This window comes from Pyrus communis, chromosome 15 (genome assembly GCF_041283825.1).
Source record: "Pyrus communis isolate YQ-2024b chromosome 15, ASM4128382v1, whole genome shotgun sequence".
Taxonomy (NCBI): Eukaryota; Viridiplantae; Streptophyta; class Magnoliopsida; order Rosales; family Rosaceae; genus Pyrus; species Pyrus communis.
Window position 1 is genome coordinate 21,611,232 of NC_142579.1, and position 26,100 is coordinate 21,637,331.

General features: G+C 37.1%; 2 protein-coding genes across 2 annotated transcripts; both read left to right on the forward strand.

The window, feature by feature from the left end:
- Positions 1 to 12,797: 12,797 nt before the first annotated feature.
- On the forward strand, positions 12,798 to 17,441 carry LOC137707774 (transmembrane protein (DUF2215)). Its single transcript, XM_068446694.2, has 9 exons — positions 12,798 to 12,992; positions 13,578 to 13,794; positions 13,993 to 14,150; positions 14,242 to 14,387; positions 14,519 to 14,581; positions 14,666 to 14,758; positions 15,893 to 16,054; positions 16,192 to 16,376; positions 16,786 to 17,441. Exons 1-9 carry the CDS (start codon positions 12,887 to 12,889, stop codon positions 17,093 to 17,095), a joined length of 1,440 nt encoding a protein of 479 aa, XP_068302795.2. The 5' UTR covers positions 12,798 to 12,886; the 3' UTR covers positions 17,096 to 17,441.
- Positions 17,442 to 22,489: 5,048 nt separating this feature from the next.
- Positions 22,490 to 23,679, forward strand: LOC148690687 (uncharacterized). The gene is made up of 2 exons (XM_088685500.1): positions 22,490 to 22,759; positions 22,948 to 23,679. The coding sequence occupies exons 1-2, from the start codon at positions 22,490 to 22,492 to the stop codon at positions 23,677 to 23,679; spliced, it is 1,002 nt and encodes a 333-aa protein (XP_088541626.1).
- Positions 23,680 to 26,100: the final 2,421 nt, after the last annotated feature.

The following is a 26,100-nucleotide window of genomic DNA, read 5'->3' on the forward strand; positions in this document are numbered from 1 at the left end:
GAACGACTTCCTAAATCTCATTCATACTATGGCTAGAGATTCTTAATCATATCATAGAGTATTCTCCCTCAAATGGTTTGAAGGTTAGAGATCCCTTGTTGCGCATTCACTTGCCTCCATGGTTAAGCGGCTTAACCCCAACTATGTCGTGGATACCCTTTGACATAGTGACTTTGACATAGTCAAAGATCAAGGACCTAACCACAAGACAACTATGATGCCTCAGGTCAAATGACTACTTTGCATTATCCCAACCATGAGTTCTCATGTGACATAAGTATGAGAACTCTTCGTTGATCGCATTCAGTGGACTCATTCTCTATTGAGCACCTACATGCTTGTCTTGGTGTCAGTTACACCAATGACTTGAGACCAGTCACTCTCTTTAAGAGAAGACATAGCACGTACTGATCTTAACGGACTGTCAATGCCCAATTGGCAATCCTATGATCAGGAACGTTTAGGATATGTATACGAAAGAGAATGGTCTCATGAATCTAACTTGTTTAGATCACATTCTCCCAATTACATATTCCTTGGACTTATCGTTTAAGCATATAACATTTATATAAGACAGCTTTAAACAATAATCGTTGCCCTTTATATTAAACTAGATTAATTTAACATGTGAAATGTCCATAAAGTATCATCATATGATTGGCTTTAGGGCACATTTCCAACACTTATTATGCCCGTGGTAAATTTGTACTTTTTATAATGAGCTCATAAAGTCCATGGTAAAATTGTCAAGGTAGATGAGTTGTTGTGTTGTAATGCATCGATTGTTTTTATATTAAACATACACTTATATATTAAAAAGGATTAGTATACAAGTATACCAAATATTAATTGACATGTGGTGAGCATCCATCCATACGTTTTAGCTTCTTGGACGGTCATTGTTAGGTGAACTTGTTCAATAAGCAAATACCTATATATCTACAATGTGCCCACCACCGTAGCATGAGACAATACTAACCTTAATTAGATATACACTAGCCTTTCCGGATAATCAATGTCCAGTTAACTTCCGAATGGCTAGGAACTTAGTTTAAGGGCCAAGTGACTACGAAATACAAGTATCCTTGTCTTAACCTCGTTTAAAACATTACTTCCATACCCAAACCCTATGGACTCATTCATAATATATTATCTCTGTAATATAAAGTTAAACTCATGAATGATTTAATCTTACCCTATTATTCATTAATTAAAATGAAGTTGTTACATAATATCCACAAGGGCGGAGCTAGAAAATTTATGGCCAGTGGGCTAGCTAAGAAGTATAAAAAAGGTTGGTTTTAAAAAAAATGACTATGCGTTAATCTTATAAGCAAAGGTCATCCAATTATTCTACGTTCATCAACCATTAATATGGCAAATATATACATAAACAAATAGAAAAAGGTTAACATACTGTAAAACTTTTTTAAACAGATAAAAGTCATGCATAAAATCATTCAAAAACTGAAACATGCAACGAGTTGCTTTTGAAAAGAATTAAAAGCACTATTAGAGTAAGTAATTATTGTCATGATTAACCATAAATGGATAGTATATGAAGTGTAAAATAGATTTTGTTAGGAAATAAATAGTATTGGTTAATGAAGTAAATAAATACATAAAAAACATGGGCTAATAGTGAGATGAATATAAAAATAAATGAATATAGGAAATAATTGATTTGTACCCACAAGAGATACCTAGGCTATAGCCCAAGGTAGCCTTGTACTTGGCTCCGCCCTTGAATATCCAATATTACAAAATTGGTTTTTAGGGCATAACTCCAACATTGATCCGATACAATTCTGAACTTTTGGAACGGAAATTGAAAGCGTTGCTTCCTATCCAATACATCCGAAAATCACCATTAGATGAAAGGTTGCTAACAAGGACCCTTTAAAGATTAAGCCAGTAAACTTGATAGAATTCTAGGCTCTGGCAATATGCTTAAAGTTGAGTAGTAAAATTTCATTAATGAGCAAGGAGAACAATTGACACGTCCGACCCCAATATCCTCCAAACATCAAGGTAGGCACGTGCTGGTCGACACCCGAGGGTGATAAAGCCATATTTGATGTGAAAATTAACTTGACACACAAATTACCCTATTGTTGACAATTGTAGTATATGTAAGTAGGGATCGTTCTAGACCAGTGATTAACTAGGGATGCTAATCAACACAAATAAGACTGAAAAACACTAAATTAGACTCTATAGACTCAAAACTAACTTAAAACACTCAAAACAACAACAAACAATAAAAAAACTCAATTCTAGACCTAACAAGTGATTTTGACGAAAATAAGACTTAATTTGACTCAAAAGACTAAAAGAAAACAAATTTTGACTCAACTAACTTAATGAAAGGGGGATTGTTTTTGACAAATTTAAAACTTAAAACAGAAACTTTGCATAAAACACTTTATAAAAACGAATTTGGTGAATTGAAAAAGGGTGAAAGGTTGGTTAGAGGGTTCATCTCCACACATGACATATGCATACAATCCAATTTCCAGTTATTATTCTTTTAGACTATGAATGACAATGCCCCAAATTAACTGTGAAAAGCACAAATTAACTTTCAAGATTTTCCTTAACTCATTGAATTGGACGGGATACGCATCACAACCAAATTATCCTTATCAAGTTCCCTAACTATGAAAAGCATGATAGAAAGACATATCAATGGTCATTAAGTTCTTTGAAAACCATAAGCATTGACGAGGCATTCATAACTATGAAAAGCATGATACTCATACCAAGGATTTACTTAACACAATCATAACTAGTAGCTTCTAGAAACTTTGTATTTTGTGGCAGATTTTGGTACTTCTAGAAGAGATAAAGGGGAACGGTGCGGCAACTTTTTAGGAACAGATAGGGTCTTCTAGAAATCAGGTATTTAGGTCCCCTTGCAGCTAGAAATAAGGTAAAACAAGATTAGGTTAGGATAAGATAGGATAAGGTTGTTTGGATAATGTTTTGGATAAGATAGGATAAGGTTCCTCCTTTGTAGCTGATTCCTTATCTTCAAAACTTCCAATTTTGCTTCTCCCACTCTTTAGCACATTCCTAGACACCTTTGGTCTTCAAATTCGTCCATCCATCTTGCTCCACTCACAAGTTATCCAATTGATGCCCAAAACTGCTCCAAATGGCTCCAAAATGCACTTTCTTGTCAACTTTGCCATTAGGAACTACAAACACACGAAAATAGCTTAAAACACTATAATAAGTAGTAATTAGCTAACTAAATGCAAGGAAACAACATAACTAAGTAGCATAAATATGCTCATATCAAATTCCCCCACACTTAGCTTTTGCTAGTCCTCGAGCAAAACAAAACAAACCTAAACCTTCCAACAATTGCCTCAGGGATTTCCAATGTAACACGACATATTAAAAATCACTACTCACATAGATTTTCGTTATCCCTACCCTCAAGCATATACTTAACCACAGTCACCACTCACTAGCTCGCATTTAATCAATTAAAACATGATTTTGAATGTAGTAACATGCCTTAGAGAATTTCCTCAATTCCTCACCGGATATACTCTATATTTTCACACAGATTCTCTGACTACACTCCCTGTACGAGGTATATGTGAGAAGATTGATGTAAATATGTAGACTAGCACTCACATAAGTTATAATCAAAGAAGGCAATTTCTGGAGTTATTAATATGTATATGATCTCATGAATGGAATGCCATAGTTAGACACGAGAACCAGGGATACCATATGCTCGTACCAATTTTAAACTCCACATATTGAAACACATAACAATCAAGATCGAAGTCTAAGAGTTGTAACGGGCTAAGGTATTGGCTAACAAAGAAAGGTAAGGATAAACAAAAGTTCTTAAAGCAATAGTAAGCAAAGTAATGAAATAAACACTTAGAATTCACTTTTGAATGCAGAAATCAACTTTGAACACCAAGGGAAACTTCACACAACACTTAGGGCCATATTCAAACTTTGGGACCCTTACTTCAACAACCAACACTTGTGAGTTCATTCTCACTTATTTTCAACTCTTTTTCTTTCTTTTCTTCAACATTTTCTTCTTTTTCACATTTTTTTTTCTTTCTTTTTTCGTGCCATTTTCTTTCTTTCGACACACTAAACACAACTTCATAGATTTTAAAATGAAAAACCCTTTCCCCCACACTTGTTTTTCTGCAAATTTGTAGAACAAAATGAATTGCCTCTAAGTCATGCTTCACTATACTTTAAGAACAAGGGTATGGATAGTCCTATTCTAGGCTAGGTAAGGATAATGTGGTTAACAAAGAAAATAGGCTAACTAAGGCTCAGAGGGGTTAAACCTACAATACATATGCATAGGGTAAGGCTTTTTGGCTCTGGTTTAACTAAACAACTTCATCTTATTGTATGTTATGCAATCAATATCATGCTTTGAATGAAATGGGCATGAGTTCTAGTATTTGGAACTATAGTGATGAAACACATTCTAAGTAGCAACCAAGCAAAGAATAATGAGATCATGCAACGACTTTAGAAAACAAAAACATCAAGATTAATAACTCTCCAAATAAAGTTCAGGCTCAAGTCTCTCAGGGTTGTAGTGTTAGTTTGAGTTTCTTCCTTCAAGCATGTTACAAAAACTGATTTTTTTCCTTTTTGTGATTACATGTGAATTCGTAAATGTCAACTACAACTAGCATAAACCAAAGAGCAAATCAAACTTCCATCCATGTTGGTAACTTTCTTTAACAATCATGCAATTAAAAACCAAATCCTCATCATTGTGTTGGAATGTACCCTAAGACACAAACAAACATAAAAAAATGACTCTTTTTGGGTTTTTCAAACACTCTTTCTCGATTTTTTTCCTTCAAATTTTCGGATTTTCTGTTTAAGACACATAAAAACACTTCAAAACACACTAAAAACACTTAAAACAGTGAATAACAACATTAGAAGTGATAGGTGATAAAATCATGCAAAAACAGCTTGTTTACCCCCCCTCCCCACACTTAAACCAAACATTGTCCTCAATGTTTTAAGCATAGACTCACAAACAAACAAACAAATAACACAACTAACAAACATGACAATCATGGCAAAGTAAAAGCAATAAAGAGTAGGGTTTAGGAACGTAAATCTGGTTGTGGAGTGTTGGAGATTCCTAGGTCTTCTTTATTTGCATGCATGGGTTGCCTCCCAAGAAGCGCTTGCTTTAACGTCTTTCAGCCGAATGATACCTCCTTTTAAGCTTTATTGGAGCCCACGACATAGAGGGGTATATCCTCCACTACATGTTCATCAAAGTGCTCATAGTATGGCTCAATGAATGGGAGGGGATAGTGATCTTCCCTGATTGTGGTGTTCTGGTGCCTAAAGTCCATGTAAATGCTCCCACCACCTTGAAATCGATTGGATACCTACACCAAAGAAGGTAACAACCTATTAGTTGAAATGGGAATTGGGATTGGAGACTTACAATCATATTGCGATGGAGGCTCAAAAGTGGCAGCAATGACAACAATTTCATTATGGCTGCTTTTCGGCCATATTGGGTTTTTTAGGGCAGTGACTCCAATTCTTTCTTCGATGGTGGTTCTAAATGCATCATTCTTGAGTGGTGTTGAACGTTCTTACCCTATATTTTTAATTACACCAATGGAAAAACAAGAACAAACATCATTAGGATTCTCAATTGATTCAGAAACTTTAAAGGTAATCATATCGCCACCAAACTCCCTAGTTAAGGCTCATTTGGCCACGTCAATCTTGGTGTGGGCTATTTTCATGAAAGGTCGTCCAAGTTAGATTGGCTATGGTGGAGAGTGGGCTGAATCCTCCATGTCAAGCACATAGAAATCTGCAAGCAAAATCAAGTGGTCTACCTGCACCAAAACATCTTCCAAAACTCCTCTCGAGTATGCATTAGCTCGATCGGCTAATTGAATAATAACACCATCATTTTTAAGCTTTCCTAGATTCATAGATGCATAAACAAAATATGGCATGACATTAATTGATGCACCTAAATCTAGCATAGCATGTTCAAACCTTGTATTACCAATTACACAAGGGATAGTGAAACTACCTGGATCTTTGCATTTAGGTGGCACCTTCTTTGCAACATTGCAGAGACATTCTCACTTACATGTACCACCTCTTTCTCCCGAATCCATTTTCTTGTTGTACAAAGCTTCTTCAAAAACTTAGCGTACTTCGGGATTTGCTTTATAGCATCAAGGAGCGGGATATTGACGTGCACCTTCCTAAACGTCTCCAGAATGTCTTTTTCATCCTCAATTTTCTTAGATTGCATAAACCTGCTAGGAAAGGGCACATTTAGTGGAATAGAACTAGAAAAATTCAAATTTGGACTTACCTTGGTGGTTTGGGACGGCTTAGGTACATTAGGGGGTTGCGGCAAAGGTTGTTCTACCCTTGCCGTGGCTTTCTCTACTTCTTCTTCTTCGAGCAACAACTTTTCATCCTCTTTTTGACTTGCTTGGGTTGGTTTGGGGTTGTTCCAACTTCCTTGCAACTTCTCAAGGTGATAGCCTTTGCAGTTTCAAAACCTCCCTTTGGATTCACAATGGTTGAACTAGGAAGTTTGCCTTGTTCTCTAAATTGCCTAAGGAACTCAAAAATCTACCCTATTTGCTTCTTTATGTCACTCATCTCCTTTTCTTGGTCCGGTATTCTATTATTTTGATTTTGTAATCCCTACGATATAGAAGTTAGTAATTGAATAGTTTGATCATTATCAATTAGCGAACCTGAGTTTTGTTAGGCAGTTTGTGATTGAGGTTGAGATTGTGCAAATGGCCTTTGACATATCCCAGGGGGTGGCTGTCGAATTCCTCCTTGTTGTTGAGGTTGTTGAGGCTCCCCCCCACTTGAAATTTGAGTGATCTCTCCATCCCAGATTGTATGTATTTGAGTATGGATCATTCATTTGCTGATTTTGGCCTTGAAAACCTATGGCATTAACGCTTTCCCATCCTCAATTCTCTATAAATTGAGGACATTGATCATTGAGATGCCCTTGCATAGAGCACCTCCACATATTGCTGCACCTTGCACTTTGGATCCATCGACAACATGTGACACAAGAATAGTGAGATTAGCCAATTGAGATTGAATTTCAAAAATTGCACTTACCTCATTCACTTGTTGTTGCCGTGGAGGGTCTCTTTGTCCAACTCTCTCATATTGTTGTGCATTCAAGGCTCGATTTGCAATTAAGACCTTGGCAGCCACCAGTGTTTTGTCAACCAAAGCACCCCCTGCCGAGGCATCTAGCATTTATCTCTCAATTGGAAGGAGTCCCTCGTAGAAATATTGAATTAAGAGTTCTTCCTTCATTTGATGTTAAGGGCATGATGCAACTAGAGTCTTGAAACGCTCATAATACGCTGGAAAAGACTCTCCTTGGTTTTGTCGAATGCCACTAATTCTCTTCCTCAAGAGAATGACTCTCGAAGTTGGGAAAAACTTCTCTAAGAATGCTCGCTTCATGCTTTCCCAAGAAGTGACAGTTCTGGGTGCCAATTCGTATAGCCAATCTTTAGCATTTTCCAAAATAGAGAATGGAAAGGCCTTCATCTTCAAAATGTTCCCATCGACATTGATGGGTGTCATGCTTGAACATACCACTTCAAACTCCTTACGATGCTTGTTTGGATCTTCCATGGACAACCCATGGTATTTGGGAATGTGATGCAACAAGCTAAACTTCAATTCGAACTTATCGGTCTTGCCTTGAGCTGCCCTAGGGTATTGAATGCATAAAGGCACAGCATTGTCTAATCCCGAGGCTGAAAGTTCTTTGATTGTTCAATTGTCCACAGCCATGGCTTGTTCTTCTTCTTCCACTTCTTCTTCTTCAGATTCGGCCTCAGAACTAGATGGACTAGGTTCTGGATTCTTCCTCTTTCTTCTCAAAGTTCGTTCAAAATCGTTGTCAGACAAAGATATTTGCACGAATAGGTTGAGAACTGCGAGTCATAAACTAGTACCTAAAACAAAGAATCAAAACAAATCAGCAACCACTCTTAAAGAGCACGGCAAACACAAACAAACACAAAGAAACACACGACATACTTGACCTTAAGACTCACTTTGACACAACATAAACAAAAAGGATTAGCAAGTCTGTTAATCCCCAACAACGACACCAAAATTTGATGTGAAAATTAACTTGACACACAAATTAAACCCTATTGTTGACAATTGTAGTATATATATAAGTAGGGATCGTTCTAGACCGGGGATTAACTAGGGATGCTAATCAACACAAATAAGACTTAAAAACACTAAATTAGACTCTATAGACTCAAAACTGACTTAAAACACTCAAAACAACAACAAACAATAAAAAAGACTCAATTCTAGACCTAACAAGTGATTTTGACGAAAATAAGACTTAACCTGACTCAAAAGACTAAAAGAAAACATATTTTGACTCAACGAACAAGACTTAATGAATGGGGGATTGTTTTTGACGAATTTAAAACTTAAAACAGAAACTTTGCATAAAACACTTTATAAAAATGAATTTGGTGAATTGAAAAAGGTTGAAAGGCTGGTTAGAGGGTTCATCTCCACACATGACATATGCATACATACCAATTTCCAATTATTATTCCTTTAGACTATGAATGACAATGCCCCAAATTAACCGTGAAAAGCACAAATTAACTTTCAGATTTTCCTTAACTCATTGAATTGGACGAGATACACATCACAACCAAATTATCTTTATCAAGTTCCCTAACTATGAAAAGCATGATAGAAAGACATATCAAAGATCATTAAGTTGTTTGAAAACCATAAGCATTGACGAGGCATTTGTAACTATGAAAAGCATGATACTCATACCAAGGATTTACTTAACACAATCATGACTAGTGATTTCCACTACTTGTGAATATAAGTTCATAACGATTATGTGAAACTCCCTTATACTCTAGCATCAAATTCATGCATGCAAATTAAGTGTCGACCCTCAACCAACATACATAAACAAGTTTTGATAACTCAGATAAGCAAATCACATTCAAGAATCAAGAAACAATTACTGGATGTAATCAATTCATATAAAACATATAATCATGGCTTCGAATTCACCTCCAACTATAAAGAAACTAGTTCCTCATCATTGCAAAAATTAACAACGAAATCAACATAATTGTAAAACTAAGACAAGGATAGAAGACATCCCAAAGACGCTCCAACACTCCCAAAAGCTTGGGCATATGCACGGCACAAATGTTTCTCCATTCCTTCTTTCTCCTTGCTGTAGCACAAATTGAATTTTCTGATTTTCTCTCTAAGTTCTCCCCTATTTGGTGCGACATAAATGTATATATATGTATGATGCATAGCAAAACCCTAGGGAAATCAGAATTACGTCTAGGGTTTGGTAGAAATCAGGTGGGAGAAGGACTAGGGTGCGGCACAAGGCTTAGGCCTCAAGAAAAGGGTCAAAACCTAATTAATTTTTTAAAAGGCTTTGTACAATCCAAATCCACAAGGAATAAGGCCAATTCAATTCAAAATCCAAGAGGAAAGAAGGTTAGGGAAATTTGCTAGAAATTAGGGCTTCTAGAAACTTTGTATTTTGTGGCAAATTTTGGTACTTCTAGAAGAGATAAAGGGGAAGGGTGCGGCACCCTTTTAGGAACAGATAGGGTCTTCTAGAAATCAGGTATTTAGGTCCCCTTGCAGCTAGAAATAAGGTAGAACAAGATTAGGTTAGGATAAGATAGGATAAGGTTGTTTGGATAATGTTTTGGATAAGATAGGATAAGGTTCCTTCTTTGTAGCTGATTCTTTATCTTCAAAACTTCCAATTTTGCTTCTCTTGCTCTTTAGCACATTCCTAGACACCTTTGGTCTTCAAATTCGTCCATCCATCTTGCTCCACCCACAAGCTATCCAATTGATGCCCAAAACTGCTCCAAAATGCACTTTCTTGTCAACTTTGCCATTAGGATCTACAAACACACGAAAATAGCTTAAAACACTATAATAAGTAGTAATTAGCTAACTAAATGCAAGGAAACATCATAACTAAGTAGCATAAATATGCTCCTATCAATATTAACATGTAATTAAGTTATGAAGAAAGAACGAGCGTAAATAGTACACATAAATAATACAACTAATCAAGAATACTGTAGAAGGAATATTATGAAAATGTACAAATAAAGGAATGGGTCCTACACCGAGATGACTCAAAGAAACCAATGCAGGAATGCTTTGACGTCGGGATTGTACGCCTCGATTCTAAGTCCTGAATGAGGCGCAAAACAAATGATGAGTGGACCAAGTTTATATATAAGTAATACTAAAACAAGTTCCTCTTCAAACGTACTAGCCCTCAGTTTTAGAAAACTCATATAGCATAAAATGTAGTAGGTTTTCTGCAAGCCCCATCATGCCATAAAAACCTTCATAAAACATATATCGTATATAGGGTGCTTAGTAGTGGTATCACAATCGCCCGAATGCCCTACATCACCCACTCGAAGGCATATATAAATCTTTCACTTGAAGGCCCTACATTGCCCATGCGAAGGCATGTATAAATCTTCAGCCTGAAGGCATATATAAATCTTCTGCCCGAAGGCCTTACATCGCCCGTTTGAAGGCATATATAAATAAATATCCACTAAGTGAGCATAGAAAATCATGGACATAATCTTTCCAAAATATATCTCATCGAAGCTCAATAGCTCAAACATCATATCATAAATCATATTCATAAATATCTCAGTAACGTGAATTCGATAAAGCATGATATTTCATAAAGCGTAGATCTGATAACCCATAAACGTTTCATAAAACACAGTCATAAAATCATGCTTTTTATGTATGCATTTCTAGTAATAAAATCACGCATTTTGGAAGGGGTCCACTTACAGAAACTTCGTCGTCGAAGAGTCATTCGAACAAGGGAGAACGAAATCACCATTGATAAATGTACCTAAGCACATAAAGGGATCAATTAGTAAAATCCTACTAAAATGATTGAATTTGGGAAAACGGAGCGCAAATTTGGAATCAAGGCATCGAAATACCCTAAAAGTGGTCCTGGGCAAATTTCGTAAAAGTCAATGAAAAGTCAACATGAATATTTTAGAGAATATTCCAAGAAAATTCTATGGTATATTCTGTTAGAATATTTCATAATGGAATATTCTGATGAATATTCCATCGAGTCTAGGTCAGGTCGGATCCAGGTAGGGTCAAGTTGTTGGTTTGGGCTAAGTTGGGTTAGGCCTGGTTGCCGGGTTGGACCGGGTTGATGGGTTTTGGATTACAGGTCGGGTCGACCCAATTTCAGGTCATGGGTTGGGAGGATTCTGGGCAGGGTTCTAAAGCTCCGTTCAAGCTCATTTCTTCGCCATTTTCCACATTCTAGTTATGGAAATGAAGCTTGGAATGAGGAGAAGAGGTTCTTACCAATTTGGAGCTATGTTGTGGCCCGTGTTGGTCAAAAAATGGCCTGCAAGTCATGGCATCCCTCACTGGAAACTAGGTTCATTATCCCCAAGCTGTTTCTGCGTCCAACATGTGAAAACAACTTAAAGCCTACATTAATCTAACGCTAAAATACAACCCAAAAGGTCCTAGGGACTTACCTATGTCGGGGGTGATGAAAAATCTCCTTGGGTTTGTCGGGAAGAAGGTGAACAATGGCCTCTACCACTATCGAGTTTCCAAGACCTTGGTTTGGGCCCGAGATGATGACGTTCAGGTGGTGGTGACGATGGTTCGCCAGTGTTGTTTCTTTGTTCGTGTGGGTTAGTGCCTCAAAGAGGAAAGAATAGTGTAGAGGTGAAAGGGAGAAAAAAGAAGAGAGAGAGAGAAGTGAGGGGGAGAGATGAGAGATGATCGAGAGTTTGGGGAGGGGGAAAGGACACGGGGCAAGAGGGGATGAGAGGTTGAGTGGGATGCGGGTCCCACTTGGCACACGAAACAATCCCATAAAAGAAAAATATGAAAAATATCTCTCAAACGTGAAATTACTACTTTACCCTCGTTCTAATATTCGTAAAATTCGGGACGGGTCGTTACAAGAATACGCATCAAGGAAACATGGTTGAAACTTAACCTAAAAAAAACATAATGATCTGTATTGATGATGTATCACATTAAATTGACAGAATAATACGTCGTCATATTATATTGACAAAACAATACATCATCACATTATATTACTTTATTTGATATAATCTCTTTTATATGGCTTAAAGGCCGCTTATGCGAGCGAATTCTGGCTCTGCCACTCACAATACACTATTTATATATTGTCAATATGCTTGGGATACATTATCAATATACTATCTAGCCGAGTCATGCGCATGCATGATATCCTTAATATGATGCGACAATTGTTAATGCAAGTTATGCACAAATCATGGACAACCCAGGTGCGCAGGTGACCGAAACGGCTTATTCTTCAACTGGCACACGATTAGAGCCCTGGACTTCTCCCACTGTTTGAGAGCTTACGGTTTTATGTTCTATTTCACTCCCCGATGAACAAGAAAAGAAATAAGTAATTTATTGGGTAATCAAATGATACATAGTACGATATAAGTAATAAAAATGAGAGTTGTTAACTTTTTATCATCCTGATGTCTAGCCTTAAAATTTTCTTTTTCAAAGTGGATCTTAATCCAAGCCTCTATTTTTAATAACAAACCCAGCCTGCTAATATCAAACGCGTCCAAGCCGTGGTTCCACCAAAGTCGGTTGGGCTAAAAGGGCTTCTAATCCGTTTCGTAAAATAGCCAAAATACCCTTAATATCATCTCGTATTTTCTACGCGCGCCTTCCCACCCCCTCTATGTAATTTCGGAGTCGAAACCAAGAACCAGAAGCAATGGCTTCTGCAAATTCGGGTCGGATCTTCGCCTGCATTCTCTGGCTTTTTTTCCTCTCGCTCCCGCTTTCATCCGCCGTCGAACCCTCCAATGAGCATTCCTTAGGTACTTTCTTTTCAATTCCCCATCAAATTTTACTGTGATTACAAAATCCAGCTCAACGAAGTTATAAAATCTAGGATTTTAAGTAAGATAAACAGTAATTTGAATCCCAAAACTGTGATTTTTGTTTGGTGTGTTGGGCTTCTGAGAATACCGAGGGAAAATTTGAATCTTTTTGCTACGAATTGATCAAGGATTCGAAAACCCAATATATATATATATATATATACACACACACACGAAGTGAATGGGAGTAGATTTCTGCATTAGGTTTCTTAATTTTTCTGAAGAAGTAAGATTGTGGGAAATTTCAAATTTTGATTTGGAGTGGGATATTCTTTGATTATATCAAATTATTTTTTTCTGATACAACTACTACATCATAGGTTTTGGATGTATTAGAATGGGTTTTTCTTTTGGGAACAAAAATGTGCCTCCAAGAACACAGCTTTTCGGAACGTTTTGTTAAGGTTGAAAAAGGCCATTTAGATTAGTTTGAAGTGTAGGCAGATAGAAATGGCTTATTTCATGTTTATGATTTTGAGTTCTAGAATTCTGTTACTCATGATTATTCTTTTGGTATTGCAGTTATTTCCGAGTCGGATAAGGTACAATTATCTCATGGCGCGCCAGTAAAAAATTCTCCTGGCTCCAAGCCTGGCATTTCAGTGCTGTGTGAAAGAGTTCACATCCGTGGACTGTCAAGGCTTAAAAATATTGGGAAGTTTGCCAACACGGTGAAGGTGAAGGTATCAGGAACAAATTCAAGCACTCGTATACCGACCTTTGAGGTTTGTTTCCACAGGTGAGTCATCAATATTATGGGCCATGTGAGTTTTTAATACAACTTCCCTGTCAGACACTCTGCATACAGAATTTAATTAACTGAATGGAAAGAAATTAATTATTGTGCGATATGATATTACCAGTGTCTCTGAGATATCTTTTCTATTGCTGTGACGTTATTTACGTGTGGAATGATGAATTTTTTCTTTCTTTGCAGAAATACAACTCTTGGGCTAGGGATGTGCCCTCAAAGCCGTTGGCAGAAGGTTCCCAAGGGCTCCTGGTCAAGGTCCATGTCACCTTTTGAGCACCAACTCTTAGATATACGAACATATGGTTCACCCTTAGAGAGCTTGGAGGTGTCCATTGAAGAAGGTAATATTCCTGAGTCTAATGTGCACATGATTTTACCTCTTACTCTAATCCATTTAGTGACCAGTTGATTAATGTGTTCTTTGTTTTGCAGAATTTGTTAAATATCGCGTGACGTTTTTGATATTGGGCATAATCATGATGAGCTTGGCGTCCCTCCTGAGCAATTCATTAGTATTTTATTACGGCAGTGGAATGGCAATTGGGGTGGTCCTTGTAATATTGATTGTACTTTTTCAAGTAAAATAGTTGCCATACTGATGTAATCCTTTTTCTTGATAAGATTGCTGAATGTCCATTGTCCAATGAAGTCCTTACACCATCCAAGATATGACCGAGTATGATGTTTTAATTTTTGTGGTTGTGTACAGGGGATGAAGCTTCTTCCAACTGGTCGGAAGAATTCTCTTGCAATTTTTGTGTACTCATCTGTGGTATGTACCAAAGCTCAGTTAATTTACCTTTCTACACTTTTCGTTTACATGATAATGATTGATGTAATTCTCACACTTTATCAGGTTGGTCTGGGATCTTTTCTCCTTAGCTACCTACCTGGGTTATTGCGTACAGTACTCATAGAGATTGGAATCAACGAAGATATGTATAATCCTGTAAGTTATCTTGAATTATTCTTTTAGTTGCCCAACTATCTTCACCATAAAGAAAAATGCCTTCCTCTTTTTCCATCCAGATTTTTTTATTGCATGTATCGTCATGTTTGGCCGGTGACCTTTATTTTAGATAAAATCATCCATGTTTTTTGTTTTCTAGTTGCAAGATGTTACCGTGTTTATCTTTTGGTATTGTTGCTGAAATCTAGCAGGTTTACTCAGCCGGATATAGTTATAACTATTAAGTTATTTAAACAACGACGACATCATTTGATTACTCAGTGAAAGCTTCCCTTAGAGTTGTGTTTTCATTAAAAATTATGTTATAGGTATTTCAAGTGATATGCATGGAATAATCAATTTATAGCCATCTATTAGGGGGAACAAATTTCCTTGTATCGCATTGACGTCGGCATATAGTTGAATGCTTTGATGAAATACGAACCGGTAAACATCTTTTATATCAAACCTCTCTTTCAAATAAAATATGCTCTCTAATATGCATTTAATTATTTTCTTTTGGGTTTTGATGTACTCTGTATTCTCTTTCAGGTAAGATCTGCTTATAATTCTGCACTACATTTCTCTTACCATCTTGGATTTTAGTTTTATTCAGGTGTGTACTAACTACTAATTGGTGCCAGAATCAGAATTCAAGTTTTTAATGGCATATAATACCTTAGAGGCTTACAAGCACACACTTGGTTTTTATGCCATATTCTGATAATAGTTATTCTTGTTCTAGTCTTTGTTACGTTATGGTTTTCATCTTGCATCCAAGTTGTCAGTCCCTTAGGCATGTAATAGTTGATAGATCATAATGATATTGATCTATTCCCAAGATATGCATCAAGTCACACCTTCATTCTTTAGGCTAGTTATTGTTCTAGTGGCTTGTATTATATAGAGGTTTTATGTTTTGTAAGTTGGAATTAATGCTTCTCCTTCTTTTGGGCGGAAATAGTTTACAAGTAGACTTCACATTCTTCATTCTTTAAGATACCCTGAAATTGACCTTTTTATTATTATTTAAGTCATTGCTGCACCTTATTTTACTTTTATTGCGACCTGTATACTTAATGATTGCAGAGTTAACTGTTGGTAATACTGGGGAAATTCTCTCATAATTTGCAGTTGGCTATATTTCTTCTGGCTTTTCTTTTTCTGGCTGGAGCATGGTTGGGCTTCTGGGCAGTTCACAAACTCATCCTTACAGAAGATGGATCAATCGATATAATGACATCTCAGTTTGTTAATTGGTCCATCAAAATTCTGGGTGCTACTGTGATTTTTCAGGTACGTTAGATAAGTATACATTTCAAATTTTGTCTATCAAAGTTTCACTAATGGTGCTTATATATATATATATATATATATATATATATATATATATCATTATCTGAAAAGGGATTTTATGTATCCTTTGCATTCAGAGTTCTGTCGATCACCGACTGGCAACAGGAGCTATAGTAGTTGGATTCGTCGTCTCTGCTATACTAAAGAAAATCTTTAGATGGAGATTCCTTCATCGCGTGTGCAAGATTATGTCTTTCCCATTCTGGAGCTTAGTCAAGGCCTTCCAGTATCTGCCAACATTTCCTTCGTCGATATCTACCGGGTAAGTAACCACCATAATATTCCTCAGTCGGCAATACAAGTAAACAGTAAACACTGAACAACTTTTTTTTCTAATACAGCAATGTATTTTTATAATTGAAGTGTGTTACATAGGAGTCATCTCCAAATGTCAATAGTTGCTTAAATTGCGAGTAGTTGTGTTGTGTGCGTGTGCGTGTGAAAAACACAAATGTCAAATGGTTACTCAGTTTCTCACTATTCTGGTAATCAAAAGGACAATGTGATTTGTTATTCTTATGCATGCTGGCACATTGGTAATGGTTTTTTGGAGTCCTAGTAACATGTATTAGATGATGTGCAGTATAGCATGTATGTTTCTTAACTTTCTTTGATTTTTGCCATGTTTTTTGGGTTTTGTCATTCATGACATATATGGAATGTTCCTGCAGGAAATCGCTGAAAACACCCAAAAAGAACCGCCGCAGATTGGAAATTCCTGATTCTCCGCCTTCTCCACCTTCAGATCCATGGTTATTTCCTTCTACCTTCCACACCACACCTGAAAGGAGAAAATACTCGAAAGAAGAGTGGGACGCATTCACCAGAGAGACAACAACAAAAGCCTTGCGGGAACTTGCTTCTTCTCCTGAGTATCACAGATGGTGCTCCTCAAATGTAGAAAGAATCAGTGTCACTCCCCGGAGCACTAGAAAAGTTGCTGATCAACCGCGCCACTGGTGGCTCCTTTGGTTGTGGTAAACAAGCAGCTTACAACACCTCCTTGCGAAGTCAACATGGGCATGGCACATGCAAGAAAAGGCTGCCGTATTTCAAAGTTGAGTTGGAAGAAAATAAAGATGTGTTGAACGGATCTGTAAAATTTGTGGTCTGGACCCTAGAGAGTAGCAGGAACGGTTGCAATGTTGTAAAATTCATAGTTTTGTGCAGTTGATGTTTTTTGAGCAACCGGAATGGAAATTCTGATTTCATTTTGTTCTAAAAGGAGATTCAGATAGCCGGTAAAAAGAAACAGTTTCTCCCTTAAGAACGGGGTCATGTGAACGTTGTAAGCTGTTGTTTATGGTGGATATCATGTTCCCATTCAGTTCTACGTGATGAAATAGGGTGCGAGGGTCGAATCACAAAAAAAATCTGGAAATACATCGATAACTTGTAATAGAACTTATGCTTGATAGAAATATTAGTATCATACAGAGTCAACGAACAATCAAATACCCCTTCACTTTCTCTTCCCCTCTCTTTGCAACTTTGAGATGTATAAATAACTATTTTATTTTTAGTTTTTAGTTTTTTGTGTTGGAGAAAGAAGAGATGGAAGAAGGGTCGTAGGAGGGATGGGTAAAAAACAAAGAAAAATAGAATGAAAACAAAACCTTCAAAGTGAGAATTACATTCATGGTTTATGATGTTTTCAACCAAAACAAAAAACAAAACAAAACAAAAAAAGAAAATAAAACTATAAAGAAAAAAGAAAAAAAATATGTGAATACCAATACCCTGTTGCAATCCTATTAGATTAGGAATGTGATTGTGTAAATCCTAGTATATCTAAGGATATCTTGAATATTCCCTTTAGTAGTTAATATCATGTTAGAGTTGTAATTCTAAAAGCGTAAGGAATTAATCTTCCCTACTACTATAAATAAAGGCACAATCAAGACCAAAGAAAGCCAAAGCATATCTTCGCTTTCGCGGGGTGAGATAACACACACCTCACAATTACACATTTCTCTATTTCTCTCTACTATTGCCGCACTCCTCTCTCTATGGCCTCATAATTGTTCACTAAATTATGCCTACAACACGTTATCAGCACGCTCTTAAAGCTGCACTAAAGAGAGTTTGATCTTCAATCAAGGGAGTAGTACGTTTTAATCATTCTTTTTATGATTAATTTATTATTTTATTGAATTGATCTACATGCTATTTATTCAATTTAATTTTTCTGTGTTAAACATGATACAACATATTCGAGATGCAATTCCGGCTTTCCGAGAATAATCTTCTACAAATTCAAACGCCTTTGCCAATCAGGTACACTTAAAATAAAGGAAGATATTTGAAACGACCATGAAGCATGAAAACATTCCCCATGATGCATGAGCCTCTTACATTTATATTTACCTTCCGATATATATACACGTTTCATACATTACGCAATTTTTGTTATGTGAAATTTGTGAGTCAAAGCATATAAATAAATTAGAAGCAATTTGGGTTTTTCAAACCCCAGAAAATTCGAAAAAACAAAAAACAAAACTGGGATTTTTTTTGCGGCACTATTGCACCACCGTGACACCATGTCAAACCACTGCGCTGGCTTGAAGCCCAACCGCATGGGGAAATAATGTCGTATTGACACATGGACAGGGCACATAGCCCTTTGGGCTTGTTGCCCTATTGGAAACCAACCAAGCTTCGGCTTGGGTTGCATAACCTACAGGCTTGAAGCCCCGATCTAACCCAAGCCCATAACCCACAAGCCTTTGGCTTGTTGGGCTTGCTACCGCCTTAGCTTGCATGTACCGTAACCAGCCCTGCAAGCTGGGCTTGTCCCACTACCTAAAGACATGGCCTCAGCTTCGACTGGGCTTTGCATGTGCAGACCCACAAGCTAGCTTTGATTGGGCTTGCTCTTGTGCACCCTTTGGCCCAAAAACACCAACATCTTGCTACTGGGCTACCCAATCCCTCGGCCCATGGCCTGCAACCACATGTGGGCTGCTTAGCAGCCAAACCTGAGGCCCAAAAGCCTTTAAGGCTTTGCCCTACTCACGGTACCCACACCCAAATGTTATTAGGCTATGGTTTTTCGAATCCAATGCTAATTTTTTGCATTTTAAATAATTTTAACCCAAATGTTATTATTAACTTTGCTTCCACGATCATCCCCCTTTGCCCCGATCTATTGAATTAATTAAAAGTGACCTACAATCCATTAATCTGATAATTAATCCAAAATTATTGACCTGAATATCACTTTTGGACATTATTGATTCAATAATTTATTTGTATACTTTGAACTGTTGACATCCTTTCGTAGTCCCGAAGCTCTCACACTTGAGTTCCCGAAGAAACTCAAATCGACTACACTTCAATCAGCATATTGCATTCTGTGTTTCTTGCAGGAACCTCTCTTTTATGAACTAAACGTTCATAAACTAAATTTAACCCGTTGTTTCGAATTTAGTGCCTTTGAAACCCGGAGTTTTCTTAAAACAATACACCTATGAAAACCCGACGTTTTTCATGAAAATCATGTCTTAGAACTCAAATGTTCTAATTTTGATGCTTATGGATGATTCATTCTCATAGCACTAATCACAATCTTGTTCCTTCCAATTCAATGGATTGTCGAATCATCACAAGTTTGATTTCCCTTATTTGGACATTTCTATCAGATACCATTGAATCTCCACATACATGGTGCTCGGTGCTTTGCCCTTGTTCTTGAAGTTCAAGACCTTAGGAGCGAGGTTAGAATGCTTCGGAACTCTATTTCCTCCCTTGGATAGGTCTTGACTCTGTTAACCTTGGTGGGACAACATTTGGCTACGCCTACCACACCTAGAACGGCGATTCGAGCGTTAATTCTCGCTAATATGTGCTTTAGGCACAGTGGTCAAGCCAATAGGTCGAGCTTAATGATTCTTCATCAACAGCTGATTATGCTTTTCAACAAAAAGTAAAATAGAGGTCAAATTCGAAAACTTAGTGAACTTTGTGCCTATATTATTACTGCAGGACAATATTGGTCACAGAGAAGGTCGAACAGGTTTTCTCCAGGAGATCCTCTTTGGTCAAGTCTTCATTATAGAACTTGAGAGGTGATCGGATTTGACACACTTCATAATGCTATTTATTCACAGATTTAAAGTCCTAGAAGTGCAAATGCTACCAGTCATATCTTGTTTCAGGCAAGAATATGTCTCTTTGGTGATCGAAACAATCCACCAAAGCTACCCATAAAGCTCGTGAATCTTCCTCAACGTGGTACTCAGTTTGCAGTGCGTCATGCATATATCTTTGTATGAAGATCATGGTCGTCGCTTTCTTAGCTTCGCCAATCGGGATATTTGTCTCAGCTTCAATGGTGGCTCTTAGGCTTTTAGCAGTGAGATGGAGATTCATATCTTTGACCACTTTTGGTAGTTTATTCTGGAGACCTCTAAAGTGATAAAGTCATGTTTGTTCAAATTTGGCATATCCCTCGCAAAAAAATTTGACAAGATTGTGGTTAGTGTAATGAGATAAATTTTGTCAATCCATTCACACATGAGTAAAATATTTGGGTTCTATGCGACATGTATTAGTTTAAATTTTCTTGAAAAACTTCAGATTTTCAAGGCATATTATTAGAAACTTCGGATTTGAATTTGTATGAACTTCAGGCTTACGAGTTCCGGTAAGAAAACGCAATATATACATAAGGTATGCAATATAGAAAACATGTAGGTCTTCATGGCCTACAACAATAATTTAATGAATTGATACATTTCTGTTATTGAGCTTCGGGCCAATAAGGAGTGGTGGACAAAAAAAAATATTAAAACCCAATAATGCTTAAAAAATTAGACGACGATGTTGTGGCTCGGCTGTAGGCGAGGGTTTCTATGTTTGAGGTTGACGCCAAAACGGCGTTGGGTTTCTGAGTTCTTAGGTGGAACCAGTAGCTCCACTGCTCACGGGGTCGGCGGTGCGGCTTCGAACCGCTGCTCTTTAGGTTTTCGAGAGAACCCTAATTTTATTTTTCAATATTCAATGCATATTCACAATATCAAAATATCAATTCACATAATCGTGTTATTATTGATATAATGCATAAATAAAATTAGGGAATTATTATTAACACTCCAAAACTCTTATTCTACATTTCAAATTTTTTATATTAAGAAAGAAAAATACACTTATGAAAAGTGTAAAATAAGATTTTTGGAGTACCAATAACACTTCTATAAAATTATGTATAATCTAAAATTTGTAAACTTAAAGTTGGATCATGCACTATAGTGAAGGTTCATGCAATCAATGCTGAAAAAATATTGATATTAAAATCGTTGTTATGGAAGAACCTCGATTACGTGATAGTTATTGATGAATTAGTTTGTAGCAGAAAATTCCCGTTATATTCTGTAGTGCTCCCGTTATATTCTGTAGTGCAACGGAGGAGCATGCTGATAACGTGTTGTGATCTATATTTATATGAGAGAGAAGAAAGGTGCGGCCGCAAGAGAGATTGTGGAGAAATTGTAGGGGGTTCTTGGGTGTATTTATTTATTTACATAGTGCCTTAGTTTATAATAGAGAATGAGACGAGTATTAACAATTATATAGAGAAAGAATAACTAAGGAAATTGTTATTGGCACTCCAAAAATCTCATTATACACTCCAAACTTTCTATATTTGGATAGAAAAATACACTTGTGATGAGTGTAAAATGAGATTTTTGGAATGCCAATAACACTTCCCATAAGTGCAGTTCCACTGGAGGTGGAATTACCCAGCACCCTGTCCAAGTGCTCTAGCCCGCAACACCCAGCCCAAGCCAGGCAACAGACCAGCCCATTTCGGACAGACCCAGAAGCCGGCCTATTTGGCTGGCGCGTGTACAACACTCGCGACTGGGCACGAGTAGGAGACAAGGGTGCAGGCGGCGGGGCCCGCTTGTCAGCCCACTTGTGTTTACCCGGATGAGGGCTACGTGGCCCTCCTCAAAGTCGTTGGATTTCCAACGGCTAGTTTTTGTAGGCTGTTAGATTTCCAACGGTAAAAAAAATTTAAAATTGACTTTTAAAATGGACCGTCCGATCACAGATCAACGGTCCACGTTTTTTCACCAAAAATAAAAATAAAACAAAAAAAAAGGCCCAACGGTCAGAATTTTGATCGTTGGCCATGCGGCAGCTCGTTGGCTGTTGGATTTGATTAATTTTCAAATCTAACGGTCCAGATTAATTACAACATTAAAATTAATTAAAAATTGTGAAATATTTTTTAAAAAATACAGAAAAATTTTAAAAAATTAATTTTTTTTCTATAAATACCTAATCCTCATCTTCCACCTTACACCACATTTCAATATTTTCTACACTTTCTACATTTGAATATTTTGTACACCTTGAGAGAAAAAAATGACTTTGTGGAAGCTCATTGAAGATGTTACGTTGTGTGAATGTTGGGTTCACACTACTCATGACCTGATTACGGGTAATGAGATGGATAAGCGAGAAATGTGGAGTAAAATTACGAAATCGTTTTGCAATGTACATGGAAAAGATGCCAGATCTAGTCAAGGTCTTCAAGGTCGTTGGAAAAAACTCAATGCATCATTTACTTGTTGGAAAAATGTCATCTCTCATGCTTCTGGTAATCTGCGTGGTGGGACAAGTTTAGCGGATCAGGTAACAATATTTTTATTTATTTATATGCATTCCACCCACATCAATATTTTAATTTATTTAATTTCTTATGCAATTTTTATGTAATTTCTTATGTAATTTATATGCATTCCATGCCCATCAATATTTTAATTTATTTATTTGTGTTACACCCGTATTTTTTAATACTATCTTATCCCACATTTTTATAGATACTACAAGCACAAGCATTCTACAATGCAAAGAACCGTAACAAATCATTCAACAAATGGGAATGTTGGCAAATTGTCAAAGATTGCCCTAGATACAAAATTGTGGCAACCGATCCAGAAGTTGTCATGCACAGTATGGGTCTACACAATTCGCTAGAAGCAGACACGGCCGAACAAGAAGCCAACACATTTGAAGACACGGAAAGGACGCCTGAAGAAGTGCCGGAGACCCAACCGACTCGTCAATCCCTCAGGCCTCAAGGTAAAAAGGCATCAAAGAAAAAAGGTAGTTCTTCCAAAAATGACTACACTAAATATATGGAGGAACTTGCTCGCCAAGATGAACTGAACATGGCATGGGAAAAGGCTAGAGATGAGGAAAAAACTACTGCTATGGCAGCAATAATAGTAGCTATTGAGGCTCGTGATGCGGTGGCTGAGAGACAAAGAGAAATAGTTAATCGAGAGAACGAGATGATTAGAGAAGCACTTCATCGAGAGAATGAGATGCTTAGAGAAGAAATGATGGCTCAAGTAGATCGTGACACTATGAACAAGTCTCTAGTAGGACTGTCTCCAAATTCAAAATATTTTTGGACATCAGAAAAAAGAGATGTTGTGCGAAAGAGGCGTGCAAGAGATGCCGAAACAAGTCAAGGGGGTTCTAGCTACAGAAATCCTAGCAATGAAGATCCTAGCACCACATATCCTAACTCCACAGACTTTGTATAATTTCGTATTTATTTGTACTACTTTATTTAATTTGTTATGTAATTTCTTAACATTTTTAGAATTTTATTTAATTTCTTATGTAATTTCTTATTTATTTTTAGAACTTTATTTAATTTCTTATGTAATTTTTGTACTTTATTTAAATATTTGAATAAGATTACATAAACTCACCAAATAAACATTTAAAAAAAAAACCACCAAATAAAATTACATAACCTCACCATATAAACTTAAAAAAAAAAAAAAAAAAAAAAAAAAAAAAAAAAAAAAACACACTAAATAAGATTACTTAAAAAACAAAACACTTTATTCTTCAACCACAAGCCTTATTTTAATTATCTTCGCCTTCGTGCAATCCCCACTGGTGGTCAATCAAGTCATTCTAGCGGGTTATGTGCTAGTATGGCTCTTGCAATGAAGTGTACCATTGAACGATCAATTCATTGTAACGTTCATCCCATTCCAACAGCTCGTGTTGCACGGGATCTTCGGTCCGGCCATGAGCATAGTAGATTTGTGTTCTTGAGTTGTTCATCAGATCCGGCTCGTATTCATCGACGACATCATAATCATACTTGTCTTCAACAATCATGTTGTGGAGAATAATACACGTCATCATGATGGATTGAAGAGCCTCGACATCAAACATTCTAGCTGCAGCCCTGACAATCGCCCAACGAGCTTACAGGATACCAAAACAATGCTCGACCTCCTTCCTACACCCTTCTTGACACTTTGCGAAGTGCTTTTCTTTTTCACTCTATGGATGTGGCACTATTTTGACAAATGTCGACCACCTTGGGTAAATACCATCTGCAAGGTAGTATGGTCCCTCGTATTTATTACCATTAACCCAATATGTGCATCTCGGCCCATTTCCTTGTAGCAGTTCGTTAAACATTGGAGATTGGGTAAGGACATTTAGGTCATTCTGAGCTCCTGGAACACCAAAAAAAGCATGTCAAATCCATGTATCAAAAGAAGCCACCGCTTCCAAAATGATGCTTTTGACTCCTTTTCTGTCGCCATAAGCTTCTTGCCACGCACTTGGACAGTTTTTCCAAGTCCAGTGCATGCAGTCGATGCTTCCAATCATGCCAGGGAAGCCTCGCATATCACCCTTCCTCAGAAGCCTTCGCATGTCCCTTGGCGTGGGTTTCCGAAGGTACTCATTGGTGTAAAGGGATTCAATTGTAGAGCAAAACCGCATCAGGGACTCCAGAACAGTTGTTTTTCCCATCCTTGCGATCTCATCCACTTGATATGCAGATACTCCATATGCAAGCATTCACAAGACAGCCGTAATTTTTTGCTCAGGAAGAAGACCTAGAACATGAAAAACATCTTTTTTTTGCACAAAATATGGATCATGGTTGCAAACAGCACTCATGATTTTATCGAACAAACTTCGTTGCATTCTAAAACGACGTCTAAAAACATGATCAGGGAAAACGCTGTTGGGAATAAAATAATCTTCCAAGAGATCTTTACCTCGTCTTTCCCTTCTTCTATCGATGTTTGCCGCACGTTTGGGTTTGGCTATCTGACCCACAACTTCCATGATATAGCGGGAATGTGAGGCCCTCCACCTTCTATGGTGATCATCCTCATCCTCCTCCATTGCGAAGGCCTTATCTCCACCTCCACCTTCGTCAAGATTGATCAATTCTTCCTGTTGTGCCAACAACCTTTTCTGCTGCTCTTGCAACTGTTTATACACTCTCCTTGAAGAAGACATTGTAAGAACTCAAGATTTGAAAACGATAAAGAAGAATTCTGAGCTAAAAAAGTGATTGAGTTTAGTGTGAGGATGGATGTAGGGATGTAGGGTTTATATGGACAAAAAAAGAGAAGATGAGGTTCTGGACAATGCCACGTGGCACTATGTGATTGGTTGAAAATCTTATCGAAATCTTGGCTAAATTATTGTAAACAAGAAGTGACACGTGGTGTGTCAGGATTGGTTGAAAATCTTATTAGAAATCTATCTACAAAATAGTACGTTCGGATAATGACACGTGGCGTGACAAGATTGGTTGAAAATCTTATCGAAATCTTGCCTAAATTATTATAAACAGGAAGTGACACATGGCTTGTCGGGATTGGTTGAAAATCTTAGCGGAAATCTATTCACAAAATAGTACGTTCGGATAATGACACGTGGCATGACGAGATTGGTTAAAAATCCTATCCGAAATTAAAACTATTTTTTTAATTTATTATTTTATAAAAAAATTATTTAATATTTTAAATGGACTGGGTGCCAGAGCATTTTGTAGGGGAGGAGATCGTTTGTGCCAGCGTATTTTTAGACTGGGTGCCAACACATTTTTTTTGGGGTGGAGATGTTTTGGCCTATTACTGTTCATTAGGGTCTATTACTGTTCACTGAAGTAGATAAATAGGCTGGGTGCTGGCACA